The following is a 23839-nucleotide window of genomic DNA, read 5'->3' on the forward strand; positions in this document are numbered from 1 at the left end:
AGTGTTTTCAGAAAGGGCTATAGGTTCCTTACTGGGTTATCAGTGTGAGAATCAATAAGCTGCATTTCTGTAGTGCCTTCAACATAATGAGCATTTAGTGAAAATAATCAGACACTGAGCAGAAGGATTGGGGTGGTCACCAAAGGAAAGATAGAAAAGGGATTCTAAAGAGGGATTGGGTAACCAAGGAAGAATGGATTTGGGTGCCATGGTGCAGATTTTGGCAAGAGCCAAACAGGATGGCATTGGTATTGCAGAAGCTGAAGTTGGACAAGCAGCTGTCTTTTTTTTTTTAATTCAATTGCATCAAGCATATTTATTCCACCTATAATTTAGTACTAAATTTAGCAAATTTCCATGATCCATTTAATCATAGCATGTAAAATTAAAATCCTCCACCCATCAGCAATTATGTTTGCACAACAGGTACTTTATGTGGACTCACTGTAGCGCAAGCACTCAGACAGAATCTCATACAATTCAGTGTATTACTTTGATTTCAAATGATTTCAACATGAATAAGACTCATCAATAAGACACATCCCTGTATTTATGCCAGATTAAGTTAAGTGTAGCAATTAAACTGGAACCCTGCTCTCTAGGACATTATCCAGTTACAAGATATTCAATTCTAAATCTCCTTTTCCCCAATTCCACAGGCCAGGCAAATAAAAAGTTGGGTTCAAAACCCAATGTGGTGTACTGAACCTTAAAACGAGCTTTATTTCCCTTCAACTTTTGTTTATTGATGTACTGAACATGAAAAAGTACAAATGATCCAAACACAATATAAGGAAAGAAACATGTACAGCCTCTTAAATACTCAAAAATAACATACATTCTATTCAACCAATGTAAATTTAGTCATACTTTACAACTTCAAATAAATACAGACTTACATTTTATTAAGTGCTATGATAAACATCGCAAAGTGAAGACCAATTCACATGCTTTCCCACTAATTTTGCTGCATTTGACTAGGCTACAAATAGGCTATAGGCTAGAGCATTCATGTTAACTACTGGCCTTAATTGAAAGAAGTGTTTTTAAAGCTGCACATGGGCTCTTTTGTAACCCTTTTTGTGCAAGGCCTAAAAAGATTAGTTTGAGATGACAGCATTGAGTGGGTTAGCATGAAAACATGGGTGCACACTTTCACGTGCTTCACAGTATATGTACTTCAACTAGGCTGAGAATTTATAACTACAGTATTCAAAAGCAATAGCAAAGATAAATGTACAACTATGTTATGCATAGCACATTGCTTGTTCTAAGGGGAAGAGCACATGAGCATCTCAGTTTACACAAAGCAGGACATTTAACTACAGTTATCAGTGCACCTGGTCGAGGACTGCAATTCCACAACCAATTTGTTCTTAGAAGAATAAGTTAAGCTAGATGCTTCTCTGAAAATAGAGTTTTTCAAATTTATTCCTGTTATGATAAAGAACTGCTATATTTCCCCATAGTGATTTAAGCATTAATTGCAAATTTACTTTAACGTTTCAACAGGATATCTTCCTTTAGTATGAAAATGTAAGCATATTTGTTCAAACTGTGGCTTTACCCATTGTACCACAAATGCATATATAACAAAAGCAGTGTCACTATAGTTTTAAAGAGCTGCAACAAGACTATCTACAGACCAACAACAAACAAATCTGATGCACTGCAATTCTGGTCATTAGGACAACAAAACAAGTAAACTTCAAGTAATGTTAATGCAGTCTACAAGAAACAAAAAACATACAAAGCATTCAGGTTCTTTTAACAGCACTTGGCATGTAGTCAAAAACAAAAAGCAGAAAGGTCCATAACACAAGGACTTATTTACATTACACAATGCTCAGGTGCAGTCTATTATACTTTTGCATTTTCTAAATTTATTCTGACTGCTTTGAAATTTGTATTGCAAAGCAAATCCAATCATTTTTTTTTCCACCCAATTCCAGCACAGACAATACAGCAGGAGAGTGTACATCACTAAACACCTTGAGCTTTAACAGAAGGGAATACTTTCAGGAAGAACACATTTCCCCCAATTTTCAATAATTGATATATTTGCATGCACTGTCTCAATGTTAAGCCTCTTTTTAATTCTTGAAATCACAATTAAATGTGAGCCGTTTTGCCACAAATAACCAGGATGATCCACTGATTATACAAATGAAACCCACACAGTGCCCACTGGTTCTACATCTTGGTAATACAAAGGTCTTCAAGATAATCTCTACATCACAAGTCTTTCCAATAAATGCCAGCCACTGGAAATTTCCTGGTTTTAATTTTTCAAAAGCTCACTAGATGTCTTATGAAGAGATTCTCAAAGTAACCAAGTCAAAATATTTGTTCCAGGTCCTGTAAAAAGTTTCTCCAAATTTCTTTTATAAAAATAGATGCTTTTTTTTTTAAACCCACTTCAGCAAAGAGGCTCTCTCTCTTTGGCAAGGTACTGTATTACGAAAAAAAAAAGTTTTTCCAAGAATCTGACAATAAGGTATAATTGCAGCCCACCCTTTCCCAATCCAAAATCTTATCAAAATAAAACTTTACTTAACATGTAAATAAAGAAAACAAATGTAAACCAACATTTCTTTGAAACTGATCACTTAAATGCAATGAATTTAAAGGCAAATCAAATACTTGACCAAAATATATTTTCTTTTAAAAAAGGAAAAAGAAACAAAGCCTCACAAATTCACTTTTATGTACTGTTTCAAGGCAGTTGTGTAAAAATCTAGGAGTCTTTCTTCCTTCAGCTGAAACAGTTTCTTTTAAAAGGTCCACCTCCTTCAAAGGAGGTACTAGAATGTTTTGTGACAGGTAAAAAAACCCTGCACCTCTTGTCTATTTTCAAAACATAAAAGCTATGAAAGAAGATTTAATGCAAAGTTACCAGCAATATAAAACCCTCTCATATTCTTAGGATGCTAAATAGTCATACTTCTGTCTTAACACTGACTTACAAAGTCTTTGCACTAGTATATAAAGTTTTTCTTTAACATGTCTTTTTGAACAGCTATATAAGTTATGTTACACATTAGGCTTTGTGCGTTTTGTTGGTTTTGAAAGAGACCTGCAGTACTCTGTCCCCTAGACGGTATCCATTTAAACTGGCTATTGCCATGGCTGCTTCATCATAGTTGGTCATAGTCACAAATCCAAAGCCTTTACACTTGTTTGTGTTAAAGTCACGGATGACTTTCACATTGGTCACTGCACCAAATGGTCCAAACATTTGCCAAAGAATACTCTCATCTGCATCAGGTGCTAAATTGTAAACAAAGATACACCAGCCTGTTCCAGCATGCCCAGGGATATTGATGCCTGCCAAACTGGTCATTCCATCAATGGTCATTGGTGAAAACCTGCCAAAAATAAGAAGCTATAATGGATCCTCATACATGACTACAAAGTTGGCACTGGAAAAAAAATCTTAATATAACCACTTTACACTGGGGCACATAAAGCTCTATATTTTCACTATTTAACCAAGCACATTTCAAATTACTTGTTTTTTTGTGCAAACAACTCTATACCTAGCTATGCAACAGACTTAAACTGACATTTTGTTAGTTTGCAAACAACTCATCTATTGCAATCATGCCAGACAATACAATTGAGGGTCACGTCTAGCTTTTTTAAAAATTATGGTATATGGAGGATGTTCAAGACAATTGCTCATCAAGCCCAGATTTGTCTTCAATGTTTTAGAGTGCTTAAATTTAACAGAGCAATTGGAGCCCAATTAAAATTCAAATAGAAATGTGAAATTTGTTGTTAGAAAAATGTCAATTTAGATTTAACGCTTTAAAAAAGAAGGTGCAGGAAAATCTGTACTGAATATGAAAAGGGTTTGCTCATTTAAACACTAATTCTATTCCAAACTGGTAAATTAACACCCATTGCACCCAACTGAATTATGAGAAGTGATTCATAGATCTAAAAATTAAAGTCAACATCTATTTTCAATCCAAGAATGAAACTAGTGTTAAAACATCCAGTATTCTGCTTTTAGCTTTAAGAGTAATTTAACCTGTTCAACCAAAACTGATTTTCCCCCTCAAAGACTTAAGGATTGCAATTTCTAAATATAGAAATTAGTATCAGGAAAAATTAGCCTCAAACAAAAGTCACTGGAAAGTAGAGACAATTACCTCTTGACGCCATAAGCCATATTTAGAAGATTATCCAACCTGTAAGAAACACATTTTTCAATTCAGTTGTGTATAAAACATAGCCGCCCCTCCCCTCTTTAAAAAAAAAAGATATGTACTCATTGCAGAAAGAAAGCATCTCAGCTTCAAATGCTTGCAAATATTTTAAGCCATCAAAACACTGGTAATCAAAGCATTGTGGTGCTGTGTATTATTGCATAGACTTTATAAACCAAGGATATCACAGGTTCTGGTCTTGGAAAGTATTTCAGCACCCACCTTCAAACAAGACTTACCATTATGCTCATGGGAGTTTGGTGGGGGGGGCAGGGGGAAGGAAGAAAGGAGAAACACTTAAGGATACATTAAGAAATTAGCACCCTTGTATGTCAATTTTGTCAGGTGATCTCATTCAGTTATACAAAAAGCCTCCTGAATTAATTATTTGATCAGGCTTAAGCTACAGAGAGCAAGTGACAAGGCGTGTAATGGAGCTAGTTCCAAGCAGAAGCTTTGTGCTGTACATGGAAGCTGAATGAGGACCACATTTATTGCAGATTAGGCCATATATATTTGTTCCACCTCCACATACAAATAGGATTATACCACTAGTGCAAAGACTCAGTCAGACATTTTAAGACTCACTCAGTCCAGCTTGCAATACTAATGCCAGTGTAAGTTTACTTACATAAAATAGTTGAGATTTAAGAGTGTCAAACTGTTTACCAAAATGACAGATCTAGTGTGCCAAGGTGGGATGGGGTCCATCTTTCAATATATGCAGTTCTTAAATGAGATCAAAGCAAGGGTTAGGTGAACCATTACATTTAAAAATATGGAACTCCAGATTGCAGTACTGTTTTTCATTCGTTCATGGGATGTGGGCATCGCTGGCAAGGCCAGCATTTATTGCCCATCCCCAATTGCCCTCGAGGTGGTGGTGGTGGTGAGCTGCCTTCTTGAACCGCTGCAGTCCATCTGGGGAAGGTACTCCCACAGTGCTGTTAGAGAGGGAGTTCTAGGATTTTGACCCAGCGACTGAAGGAACAGCGATATATTTCCAAGTCAGGATGATGTGTAACTTGGAGGGGAACTTGCAGGTGATGGTGTTCCCATGCGCCTGCTGCCCTTGTCCTTCTAGGTAGTAGAGGTCATGGGTTTGGGAGGTGCTGCCGAAGAAGCCTTGGCGAGTTGCTGCAGTGCATCTTGTAGATGGTACACACTGCAGCCACGGTGCACTGGTGGTGCAGGGAGTGAATGAGGTGCCAATCAAGCGGGCTGCTTTGTGCTAGATGGTGTCGAGCTTCAAGTGTTGTTGGAGCTGCACTCATCCAGGCAAGTAGAGTGTATTCCATCATACTCATGACTTGTGCCTTGTAGATGGTGGAAAGGCTTTGGAGTAAGGAGGAGACACATTCGCCACAGCATACCCTGCTCTTGTAGCCAGTGTGTGTGTGGCTGGTCCAGTTAAGTTCCTGGTCAATGGTTATGCCCAGGATGTTAATGGTGGGGGAATTTGGCGATGGTAATGCTGTTGAATATCAAGGGGCGGTGGTTAGACTCTCTCGTTAGAGATAGTCATTGCCTGGCACGAATGTTACTTGCCACTTATCAGCCCATGCCCGAATGTCGTCCAGGTCTTGCTGCATGTGGGCATGGACTGCTTCATTAGCAGAGGAATTGCGAATGGTACTGAACACTGGGCAGTCATCAGCAAACATCCCCACTTGTGACCTTATGATTTTTGGGGGGGGGGGGGGGGGGGGGGGGGGGGGAGGGAAAGAGGTAATTTATTAAGCAGCTGGAGATGGTTGGGCCTAGGACACTGCCCTGAGGAACTCCTGCAGCAATGTCCTGGGGCTGTGGTTAGATTAGCTTGGCCAGGACTAATCGGAGACAGCAAATGGGAGTTAGTTGGTGAAAAAGTTTAAGCTTTTAGCGTTTTTCTTGAATCTGGACACAAGGGGGGTGAATTTGCCAATGGGGAGCTTTTGGAGGCGGGTCTCCCACGTCAGTTTTCAGTCCCACCTTCATCAACTTCTGGCCAACCCACACTATTTCCCCTTTATTGCCCACCCAGCGAGCTTAGCAAGCCAATTAAGGGAAAGCCGGTTGCAGAAAACATCAACAATTTGTGAAGCTGTCGAACAGTGACATTCTCTGTAGTTTGATGGGATCTTGAATTCAAGCCTCATCAAACCGCTTTCCTTTGCAGAAGAGATGGTTGTTGCATTGGAGAATGCAGCAGCCATCTGTCATCTCTACCGCGGAGGTGCGAGACTCTCCGCATACACACCGACTGAAGCCTGCAGGAAGAAACAAAAGTAAGTACACTTTTTCTAACACTTTGCACTTACCTCAGATACTCACCTCTCCACACTTGCACTGATCACTCCCCTCCACAGCACACTTTTGGACCCGTCCGACCCCCGCAGACACTACTCGCCTCGCTGACCTGGCGGGTTTCGGAGCCTTCGGGAAACCCGCACTTGAGGGCAAAGGGGATAATCCTATTTTCTGCCCGTTAACTGGCAATTAATTGGCTTTAATCACTTCCCGACTCCAAGGACAGGACCCAGCGCAGGGTGGCTACCCGCCTCCTGGCAAGATGGCATGGAGGCGGGTTGAGCACCCGCCCCCAAATTCTGCCATTTTCCCAGCAGTCCAGCCTCCAAAGGGCTGGCAAAATCGCCAAGGTGTTTAACTAAAGCACCAATTATGGATAATTCAATATTGCCGCCAGTGAACACAACAAACTTGAAATCCCTGATCCGTTGCATTTATAGATTCTGTTAGGACAGAAAAAATATGCATTCCAGCAAGGCACCAGTGGGTAAATCTCTGATGTTGCAAGACAAGATTGACATTTGCTTAGATACCACATGACCAAGATGCCATGTTGCATCTGGAGGCTTTTGCAAGTTGCTGAGCTACATCTGGTCCTCCAGATGATGGCAACAGGAGGACCAGAGATTGTTTTAGAACCAGATTGCTCAAGCAGAATAGGGTGACAGGATAATAGGGGAGAACTTATAGAAAAAACCTTTCCAGTGAACCAAAAAACTATCAAGTACTCCTGCAGAATTATTACAACTTGTACAATATAGTGATAGCCTATTTTTGAATTAAAGATAACTCAAATGGTCCAGGCTGAACCCATCCCTCGTTAACAGCTGGTGTTGACTGAGCAGGTTTAGCTGCAGCAGTCTCGCGTGTACGTGTATTCAGCCCCAGGATTTGCATGCAATGTTCTGCATCCTTTCCTCCCTGGATTAGCACGAGTCAAATGACCCTTTGGATTCCAGTGGGAGCAAATTTCACCTTAAGTGATCAAGGGCTAGATGCCAATGAAGTACTAGAGAGCTACACTAGAATTTCTCCATTTACAAATGAAACCCAGCTGCACATGCTCAATAATGGAGCCGATGTCTAAGCAGTTTCCTGGAAAGAAGCTCAACTAATCTAGATGCTGTAGACATGCAGACACTTTCGTCTGAGGAACTCCGTTACTTGAATACAAGTACTTGCACATTAGATTTTGCTAGAGTTCAAGTGAACGCTAAATTGACAGATTCCCTACTAAGTGGAATTACAGTACTCAAAAGAGACTCTTAATCCTGATATGAAAAAGTATTCAGAAATTCACAACTGTTGAACTGCATTCTAAGCCGTTCATCTTCCTTTGAAAAAAAAACTAAAGATTTTCTAGTGCCATATAAAATCAAAAAACCTTCCATAATCTGATGACAAGAACCCTATATTCTAGAACACTTCAGTACATTGGCTCAAATTTGCTTGGCCCACGCTCCACTTGTCTAGAGAAGAATCACTTGCTTAAAATTTATTTTACCAGGTGAAAGGAAAACAAAAATTACGAAGCAAAAAAAGGACAGACTAGTATTACTAGTGGCTACAAAAACTATTTTATGCACCATTTGCTTGAAAACCTAATCCAGTCAAGGTCAGGACTTTTAGGGTGTTGAAAATGCAGAACACACGCACACACCATCTCCAACATTGCACTGTTCAGTGGTGGCAACTGGAGGATTTGCAACGCTGAAGAACTTTGGTATTCTGCCAGTTGAGTTGAAGGCCTAATGCTTCAATCTCATCTTTGAGAATACTCAGTGCCAGATTTACCATCGCTAGCATTACAAGGGCAATGTTGTCCACATAGGTCGAAGTCAATAAATGCTTCCAAAGCCAGTTTAGCTCTGTTCATGCTTTGACCAACAATGCGTGAAGCCAACTATGCATCCTTGTTGAACTCCAGATCCAGTTTTGATGATGGAACTGGCATCGCTGTTTATACGCATGCAATTGGTTGTACCTTTGTATAGAAGTCGAAAGAGTTAGACCAATTTATCAAAAGCACCCACACGTAGAAGTAAACAAGTTTAGTTTCTGTCCACTGAATCAAATCGATGTAGGATACCCATAACATTGTGTTGTGTGTCTGGAACATGTCTGCCCGTGTCTTAACTCGCACCAAGTCCCATTCACCCATCACCCCTGTGCTCTGATCTACATTAGCTCCTGGTTAAGCAACACCTCGATTATAAAATTCTCATCCTTTTCAAATCCCTCCATATCTCTAATCTCCTCCAGCCCCACAAACCCCCCTGCGAGAAATGAGCTCCTCGAATTCTGGCCTCGAGCATCCGATTTTAAATCGCTCAACCACTAGTGGCCGTACCTTCAGCTGCCTAGGCCCGAAGCTCTGGAATTCCCTCCCTAAACCTCTCCACTGCTCTTTCCTCCTTTAAGGCACGCCTTAAAACCTCATCTGCCCTAATTTCTCCTTCTGTAGCTCAGTACCAAATTTTGTTTTGCAACACTCCTGTGAAGTTCCTTGGGACGCTTTACTACATTAAAAAAGGTGCTATATAAATACGTGGCGGTGTTGTTAAGCCAATATTTGCTTGGTCGTTGACCTGCCCAGCATAAATTCACTCGGCTGTGGTTGTCTCTTAAAAGTAGATCGTTAATCCTTAAGAATTGTGCGCGCAAAGGCTTTTCCTGGGACTAACAGGAGGGCGATTCCTCTATTTTCCATGTGTTTTTTCTGCCTTTGCCGCTTCAGATTGGATTACTCCACACTTCTAATTTTAAAATATGACCTCTTGCATTGCATATCAACTGATATTGGGCTTTAGTGCAAACTTCTGCCTTTTAGCAGATATTCCACATACGCCAGGAAACCATTCATTCTGGAGTTTGTTAATGGAAGCCTACTTCCACGAAGTTCGGTGGATTAATTGATTGTGGGATCTGGCAATGGCTTCATTTGCTGCTTCTCGCAGAGCTTCAGAGATCCTCGGAGGATGGTTCAGCACGATTTCACACCAGCTCTTCCATCTTGCCATTCCAGTGCAATTGATAATAGCAGACAATTGGTCTTCGACTGGACAGGGGCTGATGTACAATGCTCACAAGTGTGGTGAAAGCCATTCCTGGCGCATTTATGTTTCAACAGCTGCTCTGCCTTGTTCGCTTACTTAAAATGCTTAGTTTCGATAGTCCCAGCATAGAATTTACCTTCACATTGCCCCACAAGTGCAGTATACATCCAGGTCACGCTTTATGTGCCAAGCTTCTTTCCTCAACGATACCAAAGGATTTCTTGGCTTATCTACTCATTATACCTTCTTGTGCTTTCAAGGGAGGATTTATAGACCACTGCATTGGTTATTGCCAGGGTATTCTCCAGTGCCTCATACCTCTGCTGGTAGTCCTGCAGATAATCCTCACCCTTCAATTTGCCAATGTCCAAAAGCACAGAGTTTGTTCAGTTTGTTAACAATCTTTTGCAGATATCAGTGGCTTGGAGACAGTGGTCGGAGCTGCACCAGACTCAATAATTTGTCACTAACTTCCATTTTTGACTCCCCAAAATAGGATTGATCTCTTTTCTGGTGTGGCCATCATTAAAAAGAGTACCATGTCCATCAATGTAGGTCCTTCCTTCAGTACCACAAATCACCTATTTGAAGGGTGGAATCCAGCACCAAAGTATTCTGTATTTTCATTGGCTTCACCACTGCCATGCAGTCAGATCATCTCTTCCAGATGAGGCACTGAAATCTCCTAGGCAAATGACTACAGTTAGTGCTGATGGATTTGTCCACACTTGAGGGCAGTACAGAAATTCTCCTTAATTACCAAATTTACAATGCTGGTAGGAGCACATGCCACCAAGATGCAAAGATGCCTATGGCACTGATGCAAAACACCAGAGGATTCTAGGCAGGTGTGATGTGTAGGACATGAGGGCTCTCCTATTCTCTAGTGCAAACCCTGGTCTGTGATAGCATGATTTTTTTTCCATGCAGGAGGATAGGCTCCCTCTACATGCCTAGCCAGGAGAAGGAAATCCTCACTTTAAAAATTCTGATACCAGTCAACATCACGCATCAGTAGTCAGCCTAGGCAGAGGTTCAACTAATACTTGATCAACAAATGTGAATGACAGCAGGATGGAAGCCAAGAATAACCCCTTCACAGTGATGAATGGCCCGATTGGAGCATGGGAGGTATTTCCTTAATGCAGCCTGAATCTGCCTGTACAGGGAAGACTACCAGGGAATTTATAAGTCAAGGAATCGCATGAATGTTTGATTTAGTCCCAAAACATACCTCATTGCCCATCACGCGGATCAAAGATTGAGACACTTGGTGCTTCACTGGCCAGCTGTAATCCACTTGTTGGTTTTGGCCAGTGAAGCACCAAGTGGATTACAGCTGCCTGCAGTAGCCATGGAGTTAGGACACCCTCCTGATCGATATTCTGCAGGTCAGCTAAACCTTCATAAAAAAGGACAATAAAAGGTACGAGTTGCATCCTGGAACGCAAGAACACTAAATGAGACTAGCGCCACAAATTATCACAGTTACCGGGCTAGAGGTGTTGCGATGGCTGGGAACTGAAGAAATGTATGGTCAGGGTTGATGTGGGGGGGGGGGGGGGGGGTTAAGTGTAGTTAATATGTATATGGACTTTCAAAAAGGCATTTGAACCACATCCTAGACTTGTTAGCAAAATTAAAGCCCATGGGATTAAAAAGGGACAGTGTGTATACAAAATTGACTGGGACAGAAAGCAAAGAGTAGTGGTGAACGGTTGTTTTTCCAGACTGGAGGAAAGTATACAGCGGTGTCCCCACAGGAGTCGATTTTAGGACCTCCGCTCTTTTTGATATATATTAAGGACTTCGACTTGGATATACAGCACATAATTTCAAAGTGTGGAGATGACACAAAACTCAAATATATTAAACAATGAGGATAGTAACAGACTGGTGAAATGGTCAGGCACATGAGAGATTAAATTTAATGCAGAGAAGTGTGAAGTGATCATTTTGGTAGGAAGAGGCAATATAAACTAAAAATGGTACAATTTTAAAGGGGGTGCAGGAACAGAGACCTGGGTGTGTATATACACAAATCTGAAGATGGCAGGACAAGTTGAGAAAGCTGTTAAAAAAGGATATGGGATCCTTGGTTTTATTAATAGAGGCAGAGTACAAAAGCAAGAAGTAATGCTAAACCTTCATAACACTGATTAGGCTTCAGCTAGAGTATTGTGTTCAATTCTGGGCACCACACTTTAGGAAGGATGTCAAGGCCTTAGAGAAGGCAGAAGAGATTTACTAGAATGGTAACAGAGGTGCGGAACTTCAGTTATGTCGAGAGGCAAGAGAAGCTGGGATTGTTCTTAGAGCACAGAAGGTTATGAGATTTGATAGAGGTGTTCAAGAATCATGAGTTTAGATAGTAAATAAGGAGAAACTGTTTCCAGTGGCAGAAGGGTCAGTAACCAGAGGACACAGATTTAAAGTAATTAGCAAAAGAACCAGAGGCAACATGAGGGGGGTGGGGAGAATTACACAGCAAGTTGTGATCTGGAATGCACTGCCTAAAAGAGTTGTAGAAGATTCACTAAGAACTTTCAAAAGGGATTTGGATAAATACTTAAAAGAAGAAAAAATTACAAGGCTCTGGGGCAAGAGCAGGGAGTGGGACTAATTTGATAGCTCTACCAAAGAGCCGGTACTGGTGTGATAGACCGAATGGCCAGCTTCTATGCTGTATCATTCTGTATAATTAAAAAAGTCTTAAGGGAAGTAGTTGTCCAAGGACAATTGAGGAGTCCTGCTTTCTTTCAGTGGTTCTCCAGAGGTAAACTGTACATAAACCCAAATTATTGAACACTCAGATCCTATTTGCTTCATTACCAGTCATGATCAACATACTCCAATGGATATCCTCCTTCCACTAGAGATCAGCTGAAGACCTAGTTGAATCCTCCTCTAGCACCAGTTCCTCCAACCTGGAGTGCAACTTTTAAGCTGAACCCTACGTGGCAAAAGAATGATCAGTCTCTGAGGAAAGGTTTCCCTGTGCCCTAAGCGCCACTGAAATCAGAGTTAACAAAGACAGTGCCTGATCACAAGAAAACCTGGTTCCTAGTACTGACTAGAGAACCGATTCTAACAAGAAAATCACCACTCATTGAAAGTATGAGGACTGTATCCGTCACAAGTTCAGCAGTTTGATTTTTGGAGCAAAGATAGACAGCGGTTTGAACTCATGGCACAGAGCAAGAAAATGCTGAACTAAAGAAAAAAGGCAAGAACAAGGCAACACTAGTGATTTGAGGAAGAATTGACAAAAGCTACAATTATGCAGCACCGAGGATTTTAGGGAGAAAGGACAGCTACTTGGCTGAAAAGTCAACCTAGCAATTTCCCATTCTGGGGAATTGAATACCTTGACTTTCAAAGGCGAGATCGGTGGGGCTTATTTGTGGATATAAATTTGAAAAGTTGTACCTTCAAGAATGTGTCATATACCCATGTAACAAGTTTCCAGCTGAGGATTGACAGATATCTTGAAAATACAAGCAAAGAAAATAAAAACACTTGCCCCCAAGCATGTTTTACCAGACCATGTGCAATTTGTCTCAGGCTATCAAATCCACTCAAAAGTACCACACCTAAAACATCCCAAATTTGTAACAGTTCAACAATTAAGCAAAATTCTATGATAAGAATGTAGCCCAACATGCTACACAACCTGGTTCATTTGGGTACCACAGACCAGAATGGTTGGTTCGCTGTATATCACCCTGTATATTCCTGGGTACAAGGTATTCAGGAAAGATACAGAAGGAAAAATGGAGGGGTGGCAGTTTTGATTAAGAAAAATATTAGTGTTGAGGGTAGAGATGGGGAGGAATTTCTGAAGTGCATTCAGGAGAATTTTCTTCATCAGTATGTTCCTTGCCCAACAAGGAAGGAGGCATTGCTGGATCTAGTCCTAGGGAATGAAATGAGTCAAGTGGAGAATGTCATAGAAACATAGAAGATAGGAGCAGGAGTAGGCCATTCAGCCCCTCGAGCGTGTTCCGCCATTTAATGAGATCATAGCTGATCATCCAAATTCAGTACCCTGTCCCTGCTTTCTCCCTGTATCTCTTGATCCCTTTAGCCTCAAGAAATAGTTGGGAGAGCATTGAGAATAGTGATAATAGTATCGCAAGGTTTAGATAAAGTTATGGAGAAGGACGAGGAGCAATCTAGAATAAAAATTCTTACCTGGAGGACGGCTAAATTCAGCAAATCGAGGAGGGATCTGGCCCAGGTAAATTGGAGTCAAAGACCAGCCGGCAAAAATGTAATGGAGCAATGGGCAGCCTTTAAAGAGGAAATTGTTCAGGTACAGTCTACAAGGGGGGAAAGGGAGGGCAACCAAAGCCAGAGCTCCCTGGATGATGAAGGAGATGGAGAGAAGGATGAAGCAGAAAAAGGGGGCATATGATAGATGTCAGCTTGATAATACAGGCGAGAATCAGGCTGAATATAAAAAGTACAGGAAGTGAAAAAGGAAATAAAGAGGGGTAAGAGACAGTATGGAGAATAGATTGGCAGCCAACATAAAGGGGAATCCAAAGGTCTTCTATAGGTATATTAACAGTAAAAAATTATTGTCAGAGGAGCGATGGGGCCGATTAGGGACCAAAATGCAGATCTATTGGTGGAGGCAGAAGGCATGGCTGAGGTACTAAATGAGTACTTTGCATTGGTGTTTAGCTAGGAAGAGGACTTTGCCAAAGCTATGGTAAACGAGGAGGTTGTTGGGATACTGGTTGAGATAAAAAAAGGTACTGGAAAGGTTGGTGGTAATTAAAGTGGATAAGTCACCCGGTCCAGATAGATGCATCCTAGGTTGCTGAGGGAAGTAAGGGTAGAAATTGTGGAGGTGCTGGCCACAATCTTCCAATCCTCCTTAGATACAGGGGTGGTGCCAAAGGACTGGAGAATTGCAAATGTTGCACCCTTGTTCAAAATAGAGAAGGATAAACCAGCTAATTACAGGCCAGTCAGCTTAACATCAGTGGTGGGGAAGCTTTTAAAAACAAAATAATCCAGAGAAAATTAACAGCCACCTGGACAAGCATTGGAATAATAAAGAGCCAGCATGGATTTATTAAGGGCAAATCATGTTTGATTAACTTGATTGAGTTTGATGATTAGGCAACAGCGAGGGTGGAGGAGGGCAGTACAGTTGATGTGTATATGGACCTTCAAAAGGTGTTTGATTAAAGTACCAAATAGGCTCGTCGGCAAAATTGAAGCCCATGGGATAAAAAGGGGCACTAGCAGCAGGAATACAAAATTGGCTAATGGATAGAAAACAGTTGTGGTGAACGGTTGCTTTTCAGACTGGAGGTATACAGCAGAGTTCCTCAAGGTTCATTACCAGGACCACTGCTGTTTTTGATATACATTAATGACTTGGACTTGGGGATACAGGGCACAATTTCAAAATTTGCAGATGACAAAACTTGGAAGTGTAGTAAACAGTGAAGATAGGGATAGACTTCAAGACGCTAAGACAGGCTGGTGGAATGGGCAGATACGTGGCATAGTAAATTCAATACAGAGAAGTGTGAGGCGATACATTTTGGTAGGATGAGGAGAGACCATACACACTAAATGGTACAATTTTAAAGGGGGGGGTGCAAGAACAGAGACTGGAGAGTTCTTGTGCACAAATCTATGAAGGTGGCAGGACAGGTTAACAAGGCATATGGGATTCTGGGCTTTATAATTAGAGGCACAGAGTACAAAAGCCAGGAAGTTATGCTAAACCTATAAAAAAACTCTAGTTCAGCCCCAGCTGGAGTAGTGTGTCCAATTCTGGGCACCACACTTTAGGAAGGCTGTGAAGGTTTTGAAGAAGAGGATGCAGAAGAGATTTACTAGAATGGTTCCAGGGTGAAGGAATAGTCATGTGGATAAACTAGAGTAGCTGGGGTTGTTCTCCTTGGAGTAAAGGCCAAGTGATTTGATAGGTGTTTAAAATCATGAAGGGTTTAGATAGAGTAAATAATGTTTCCAATGGCTGAAGGGTCAATAACGAGAGGGCACAGAGTTAAGGCAATTGGCAAAAAAACCAGAGGCCACATGAGGATTTTTTTTTTTTTAATGCAACAAGTGGTTAGGATTTGGAATGCACTACCCGATAGGGTGGTGAACAGATTCAATAGTAGCCTTCAAGAGGGATTTGGATAAATACTAGGAGAAAACATTTCAGGGACATGGGGGGAAAAAGCAGGCGAGTGAGACCAACTGAATTGCTCTTTGAAAGAGCCAGTGCGGATTCGATGGGCCAAATGGCCTCTTTCTGTACTGTTCTATTCTAGGATTCTTGCATGGTTACATCTAAATAGAAGTCAGTATCAGTTAACTGCAAAGACAATGTGCATTTCACTACAAATAAACTTAGCCAAAGTATACATTGTAGGTATAGGTTTAAAGTGCATGTAGCAGCTATTATACAAAAAACATGAATTTAATTCCTCAAAAATAAAGTTCATTTTACATTTTGGATTTTTGTACTTCAGTTCAACTCTAATTTTAACCAAAAAATTTAAGAGGCCATGACATGTTCAATAAGAAACCATGCATACCAAGGTGATAAATTTATAAATTTTTCTTTAATGCGAATTTAATTTCAATTGTGGAAGCAGACACATTTATTTTTGTATTTGTGTGACTAAGTTGCTTCAGAAATAATCCTATTAATTTGCAGACATTCATTAGTTTACTGCAGCAAATATACATTAAAATCACTTCTGTTGATTGCACATCTACCCCGCTGTTACCTTGAGCTCAGAGAGTTCCTTTTAGTTGTCTTGACAAAAATACCTAGCAACCTTCACACTGTTCAGATATCCAACCTGGGTTGAAGTGTTAATTTTTCCACCAAAGGCAACACAATATAGTATTGACTAGTACTTCCCTGGACAAGGAGGCAAGATGAAGGGGTTAACAATTTGTCTGGTGTCCTTTGATTAATATCGCTTACAAAAAGATTTATTATTGTGTTCTTAGACACATTGAAGTCGGTGTGATGCTTCACTGCCAGTATCCTGCACAATCATTTTAGTACAGAATACCAAAATGCAAACAGAACGGTCTGGTGTAATTACAACTGTGGCTCCAGCGCTACCAGCTTTTCCAGTCACCATTTGCTTCTTTGAGACGTACTTATCAAGGAGCTGAATACTTGTAATACAATGGTTACACACTTCCAAGGGGCAAGCAACATTAATGGCTTACGTGACAAGTTATTGATTTGCTCTCATCACTGAATATATCCAATGTTCAATTCAGCATATAGCTACACCAGCAAGTTCATCACTGGCCATCTTTCAACATGGAGTTAAAACACTATATTAGGATGCAGTGTACAGAATGTCAATTTTGAGGATGTCCAAACCCTCATGCTTATGCTTGGGGCCTCCTGCATTGGTGTTGCGATTTGATGCCAATGTCAAAAGTCATCCAACATTTCAACAACTCAAATGACAAGAGGCCGGATGCCATACACTACCGGCTCTAGGATTAAGTCACGTATGTTCATGATTGAGAATCTACAAAAGGAAAAAGTGAATTTTCAGGATGGTGGAGGGACGAATTAAACCATCTCTATCTAGATGAAATAGGCTGTTGGTAAAAATGAGTTGCCAGATCTACCTCACCTTGATAGATCCAAACTGTTTCTGAACAGTATTGTGGTGCTCCAAGTTGCTGTTTTTTTAAATTTGTTTATGGGATGTGGGCTGGCAAGGCCAGCATTTATTGCCCATCCCGAATTGCCCTCGAGAAGCTGGTGGCGAGCCGCCTTCTTGAACCGCTGCAGTCTGTGTGGTGAAGGTACTCCCACAGTGCTGTTAGGGAGGGAGATCCAGGATTTTAACCCAGTGACGATGAAGGAACGATGATATACTTCCAAGTCAGAATGGTGTGTGACTTGGAAGGGAGGTGGTGGTGTTTCCATGCGCCTGCTGCCCTTGTCCTTCTAGGCAGAAGAGGTCGCGGGTTTCGGAGGTGCTGTCGAAGAAGCCTTGGCGAGTTGTTGCAGTGCTTCTTGTAGATGGTACACACTGCAACCACGGTATGCTGGTGGTGGAGGGAGTTAATGTTTAAGGTGGTGGATGGGGTGCCAATCAAGCAGGCTGCTTTGTCCTGGATGGTGTTGAGCTTGAGTGTTGTTGGAGCTGCACTCATCTAGGCAAGTGTCTAAATAGACATTTAAAGATTAGCTCAAGAATTGGTCATAGACCTTGTTGAATGATTACTATATAAATTTAACTATTTTGATGATCTGTTTCGTACTAGCTGAATGTATTCCCGAGACAAGGTTTTCATTTGTCTAAATAGGTAAATCACTTTATTGTGAATGCAACCCTTCATCAGATTCAGCATCTGTATGCAAGAATCTGTCATTTGATAGTGGAAGCCATCTGGGACACTGTCCATTTTGAAGAGTTTTGGCAAAGTGGGTAACACCTATATTTGTACAAGGTTGCTGCAGGCGTACAAAACCTCGTCATGTCCGCTTGGTTCTTTGCCTCGAGACTGTAGACACTAGATAAGAACAAATAGTAACAGGAGGCGGCCATACGGCCCCTCAAGCCTGCTTCGGCATTCAGTTAGATCATTGCTGAACTATTACATGAATTCCACTTTCCCGCCCTATCCCTAGATTTCCATAGTGCCCAAAAATCAATTGATCCCCATCTTTAATATACTAATCGACTGAGCATCCACAGCTCTCTAGGGTAGAGAATTCCAAAGCTTCACAACCCTCAGTGAAGAAATTTCTCATCTCAGTCTCAGGATAAGTGGTCGGCCATTTAGGACTATGACCCCCAGTTCTAAACTCTCCAGGCGGGGAAACAGCCTCTCAGTATCGACCCCGTCAAGCCCGTTAAGACTTTTATATGTTTCAATGAGATCACCTCTCATTCCTCTAAACTTCAGAGAATATAGGCCTATTCTACTGAATCTCTCCTCGTGACAGCCCTCTCATCCCAGGAATCAACTAATGAACCTTTGTTGTACCCCCTCTAAGGCAAGTATAGCCTCTCTTAGGTAAGGAGACCAAAACTGTACACTACTCCAGGTTTGATCTCACCAAAGCCCTATATAATTGCAGCAAGATTTCAATTACTTTCCTACTCCAATCCCCTTGCAATAAAGGATGTATATTTTGGATTAGTTTGATTTTACTTGATTAGGTTTTGTACTCCATAAACTGAGAATTGTGGAGAAAACAGATTGGCTACTCGCCCTATTCTGGAAGCCTGTCCTCAAGAAACATCCACCAGGTAAACAGAATCCTCAGAATATTCAATTCAATTCTCAAATTGCCTCTCAAAAGCAGGTGCATGATGAGGCTAGAGGAAAGAAATGCCAAAACAAGAGGTGTTAACCTGAGGAAGTTGTGAAGGTGTATACTTCATTTCTCTTCTCTCCCCAACACACAAAACATCTTCCATGACAGCAAAGTCTACCTGTACAGGAGGCAAGGAGCTTTTGACCTCTGCAACTCAGTTAGATCCAATGCAACATCAAAAGCTATTCGGGCTCCCAATAAAGGCCTTACTGACATCTATGGGCCAATGCAACTACAAGATACATTATGGTGACTATCTTATGCCCAACAATTGAAGATTTTTTTTTCAGGAAATCATAGGGATACTTCACTTTCTCTCTCTCTTCTTTCCTCCGCCCCCCCCACCCCCAGGACATACCGTGTTAATGACAATACATCAACTGGCATCACTTCCTCTTCAGTCTGTTGATGTTGACTCAGATCAGCACTGAAGCAAAGCTGGACAGTCAGTGCTTAAGGTTGATAAGACCACCCATGAAACTTGATGCTCAGTTACTGGCACTGGTTGCTAAAAGTCAGCAGATGGGAAAATTTATGACCAGTGGAAGGGGGGGGGGGGGGGGCGGAAGAAAGAGCGAGGTCAATAGAACTCAAAATAAATACTTTAACTCCAAGTTATGTAATGTGCAGAATATGCATTCTTTCTGGAACAAAGTGTTGCCTGCTTAGAAGTATACTTCTATACATAGAAGTTTCTTCAATTAGAGGAATCAAGCTTGGGATTATTTTGAAGCTAGTTGTATCAAGCCTGGTGATAAGTTTGCAACAAGCTTCAGGCTCCTAAAAGTTAGATTGAAGAGTCCAAAAATAAGTTCCCTTCTAGGAAAATACAGTACATCTGCAGCTTTGTGTGTTCTTTTTAAAAAAAAAAAAAAAAAATCAAGCAGCTGGTATTGATCATGGTAAGCCAATAAAGAGGAACAGAATGTATCTTAGTTAAAATGACTGAGAACATCACAAAATGTCACTTTCATAAGACCAACAGAACTAAGCCAATGGCACTATACAAGTATTATAGTAAGATTTGGAAGCTGAAAACTTGGGGGAGGGTGGGTGAAGGTGCCAGCTGAAGAAAATAGTTCATTTTCAACATTTACAGACACAGAAAATATATGTTATACAAAAAATGATAGCCGAAGATAAAATAAACATTTAATTCAGCTAAAGGCTTTGGAAGCTTTAGAAAGTCCACAAAATTCCAATTTTTATAATTGTCAAGTAGCACATTACCAATAAAAGGATTGTGGGCAAGATCTATTGAATGTTATGTACATTTAGGGTGCAAGTTCAATACTGCAAATGACTCCGTTGACCATCTTCGTCAGTCTGTACCCAATCTGACTTCACTTGTCTTCTGGTTTCTGAGATTCTAGACCGATTCCTCCTCAGTCTGAAGGTAAATAGCCTCTAAATGCAAATACTGTATGTAGAACTACCAACCATATTAGAGCTGATTCTGCAAAGTGGCAATGCCAACAGGGAGCACATCAGTAAATCAAAAATATGCAACCTTTAATTTCCTGAAATGCATTTGTGTGGGAGTACTGGATCACAATCACACCTATACTTTTTGTTCTTTATAATTCAACCATATACATGTCAATGCACAAATGTAGTTCAAAAAACACACTGGCACATGGGCCCAAGTGTTTGGCATGAATACCAAAATCACTGGCCACAATCTGTCCATCTGCTGTTGCATTTAGAGCCACTTTCCCTAAATACACCAGAGTTATTTTGAAAGTTGACTGTAGCTAGTAAATACAAATGCAAGGCTTTGAAGGCACCAGGCCAAAAGAGGAGTATGCAGGGAAATAGCCATATACAAGTTAAGCTAATTTCCTAACACCATTATCTCTAATGGGTAATCAAATTCTTTATCTATTCAACATCCACATACAAATGAATCAGGTTAAACCAATGTACAAAGCTCTAACTTGACAATGAGCTGAGAGCTCTGCTCAATGTCATTTATTAAACCAAGAATGTTTCTTCAAAGCATGCAAGTTGCTTCAGAAATCCTTTGGTCAATTTTTTAAAAAAGCATTTCATGTAGCTTCTTCATGGCATTTTCTTCATCTTTTATCCACTGTTCCCTTTGTCTGAAAATTCGGGTTCAGTTACATCGCAATCAATTAGTCTTGGATGAATCAAGTAATTTGTTGGGCAGAATAAAATGTCAAACCAAACTATTGGCCTGATGCAAGCTTGGGTCTATCAACTCTTGCTGCCAAGCACTAAATTCGATGGCCAAAGAGACAGAATTGAAGCTAAGGAGGGCGTTCTTGGACTTAATCCTCTACTTACAAGTGCAACACTGATGGTCAGCTGGAAAGGGTTAGTACTTGTTCCTGGTTCAGAGTCCAAGTTATTCATTGGCATCAGTATAATGGCCAGCATCACAACTTAGCACAGTGACATTGTAATGTATATACCTTTAAGGGGGGGAACTATCTTTTACAGCTCATGTATACTGCAGTACCAGCAGTGACCACACCTGTATATAGCACTGAGCAGTAATCTGTACAGACCAGTTCCAGTGTGAGCCACGTTGAGTAAACACCTGTTGTACCGTTCTCCTGCAGTCTGTCTTATTATACACGGACACAACAGACATAAGCTCATCATCCCCAGTAGGGGCATGAACCAAAGCCTAGTCTGAATACCAAGACTAACACCTTATCCATTAACTATTTAGTTTAAGCAACCAGACAAGTCAGCCAACATATTGTGCGACTCAGCTGCAGGTTTTCTTTGTGTTGTTCATCAAAATAAATAAACAGTAGGAACTAAAACACTGCTCATGGTTGCTAGTCACTACCAAGGATCTATTACTGGATTTGCAGATCTTGTAGCTGGTTTAAAGGACTAACTGAAGGAGAATTAACCAGAGCAACACATGTACCCACTGACCAATTTAGAATGTAGAAATCAAAAATTCAGAAAGCAGACTGAAGTTGGGAAATGTCCCAACAGCATCAACTTTTTACAAAAATGAAGGATACTACTTGCAACATACGAGGATCAATTGAGTAATGAACATTTCCTGATGTGAATTACTGACAGAAGCTGCCGAGATACACTTTGGGCAGGATCGGAAAAGACCATGCATTGTCTATAGCACCAAAATGTGGATACTGCCTCAGTGACTTTTCCTGGTTTTATGGATGAGACTTATTTATATGTAGAGGCTGAACAAAATGAAGAATGATTAGTCAGAGTTGAGAACATCTTTTCTACTGAAAACAGGTAGGGAAATAAAGACACTGAAATCAGAGGCAATAGCATTAGAGTAAACAAAATACTGGGAGTAGTCAAATATTGCCCGATGTTAGAACAAAATGGCAGCAAGCCATAGTATAGCTATTATGCTTCAACATAAATCAGCAATTAGTGCATCAAGTCTACACCTTTATATCCATTTCATCATTTCCAACATTTGTTACATCTTAATTACATTATTCCACCAGATTGGCCAACATCCAGGTCACAGTTCAGCATGATGAAATCGATATTTCGGCAGCCAGATTTACTTAATTCTTGGTAAACTCCATGAAGCACTTGCTCTTAATTGGTGTTAAACAGCGGTTTTAAATTGCAACAGTGCCTACTGGGAGTATTTACATACCTTAACCTTTGTGCCTGATGATGAAGGGGCCCTGGGTATCGTCTATTTGGAGACTGGTACAGCTGCGAGAGGATTGCCTGGTTGGTTTTCTGACTTGGATTGTTGGCAAACTTGACTGTGATTGGTTCTGTGGCACTTGGAGGCTTTTGCCCATTCAAACCTTTGATTGCTTCCTCTGCTTCCACTCTCTTGTCAAACCGAATGAAGCCAACGCCCCTGGACACCCCTAAAAAACATGCAGGCCCAATTAAACACTCCATGTTTAATTCATCTCCCTTACCCTCAATGATAGTTCAATGATCTGAACAGTTAGAACTGGCAGCTGCAATTTGTTAACTGCCATACCTTCTGCTAAAAGTTATATTGAAAGCTGAAGGGATCAAACATCTACTTTGAAAACAATTAGAAATGATTTAAGGGACGAGGTAAAAAGTAACAAAAGCAGTAAAGGGCTGCTAGAATTTAGATTCCTAACTGTACACCAAGAGTTAATTTACTTGATCAGGTCAAGTAATGTACATTTCCCCCCCCATACATTGCAATTTCTGTATTGGCTCCAAATGTAACGGCTAGGTTTTCCAGCTGTTTATCAGAACAGACTACTGCATTTTTAAAAATTTACTTACAACAATGTAATGTCTCAAGCAGATCATAAGGTGGTGAGCGAAGCAGAATGGTAAACATTTTGTGGCAGTGCGCTCACCAATGGTCATTTTAGCCTACTAGTTGAGTTTTTTTTTTAATGCAATTTCCTTATTTTTGTTCTTTAGGTTTTCTTAAAAATCAGGTAAGTTCGAGATTTCCTCAACCTATGAAATACTGCTGCAGGAAAAGGACATGGTTCTTTACATCTTTCCCCCTCCCTTATAGCCAGGCAGCTTACATCAACCAAAATGTACTTTGTATTTTGAAACCCTTGTGGTGCCAGGTCCTAGTTGAACTTTAACCTTCAAATTCCCTCTTTGATTTCAGGCAAAGCAAAATACAGTAACCTTGATTTTATAACTATATGGATAAAATTCACAAATGTTTACTAACAAGTGCTGCGCATCAACAATTTGCATATTAATTCAGCATCAACTTATCCAGCCCTTCCCCTAAGCACTTTAGCACCACAGTACTCTACACTGAAGTTTTGTGGTGTAGTGCTCAAGAGAATGAAGACTTCAGTGATATGCAGATTCTGACATGCATTACAGATTAGTGAGCAATGTTTAAAGATAAAGATTTGGCACAGTCTTACCACACTATCCTTTCTCCTTTGGAACCTGGTTTCAAAGCCAGCTCAAACTAATGGGATGGCTAG

General features: G+C 40.7%; 1 protein-coding gene across 7 annotated transcripts in view; it reads right to left on the bottom strand.

Moving 5' to 3' along the window:
* Window positions 1-703: 703 nt before the first annotated feature.
* The window catches only part of elavl2 (ELAV like RNA binding protein 2), a 122289-nt gene continuing 99153 nt past the window's right edge, over window positions 704-23839 (bottom strand). For all 7 annotated transcript variants that reach the window (XM_085984060.1, XM_085984049.1, XM_085984046.1 and 4 more), the window contains 3 exons: window positions 22534-22759; window positions 4158-4196; window positions 704-3368 (listed from right to left, as the gene is read on the bottom strand). In XM_085984060.1, the coding sequence (XP_085840186.1) occupies window positions 3041-3368; window positions 4158-4196; window positions 22534-22759 (593 nt within the window). In that variant the 3' untranslated portion in view covers window positions 704-3040. The remainder of the gene's footprint in view (window positions 3369-4157; window positions 4197-22533; window positions 22760-23839) is intronic.

This window comes from Somniosus microcephalus, chromosome 1 (genome assembly GCF_052327205.1).
Source record: "Somniosus microcephalus isolate GS21.2 chromosome 1, FLI_Smic_1.0, whole genome shotgun sequence".
Lineage (NCBI taxonomy): Eukaryota > Metazoa > Chordata > Chondrichthyes > Squaliformes > Somniosidae > Somniosus > Somniosus microcephalus.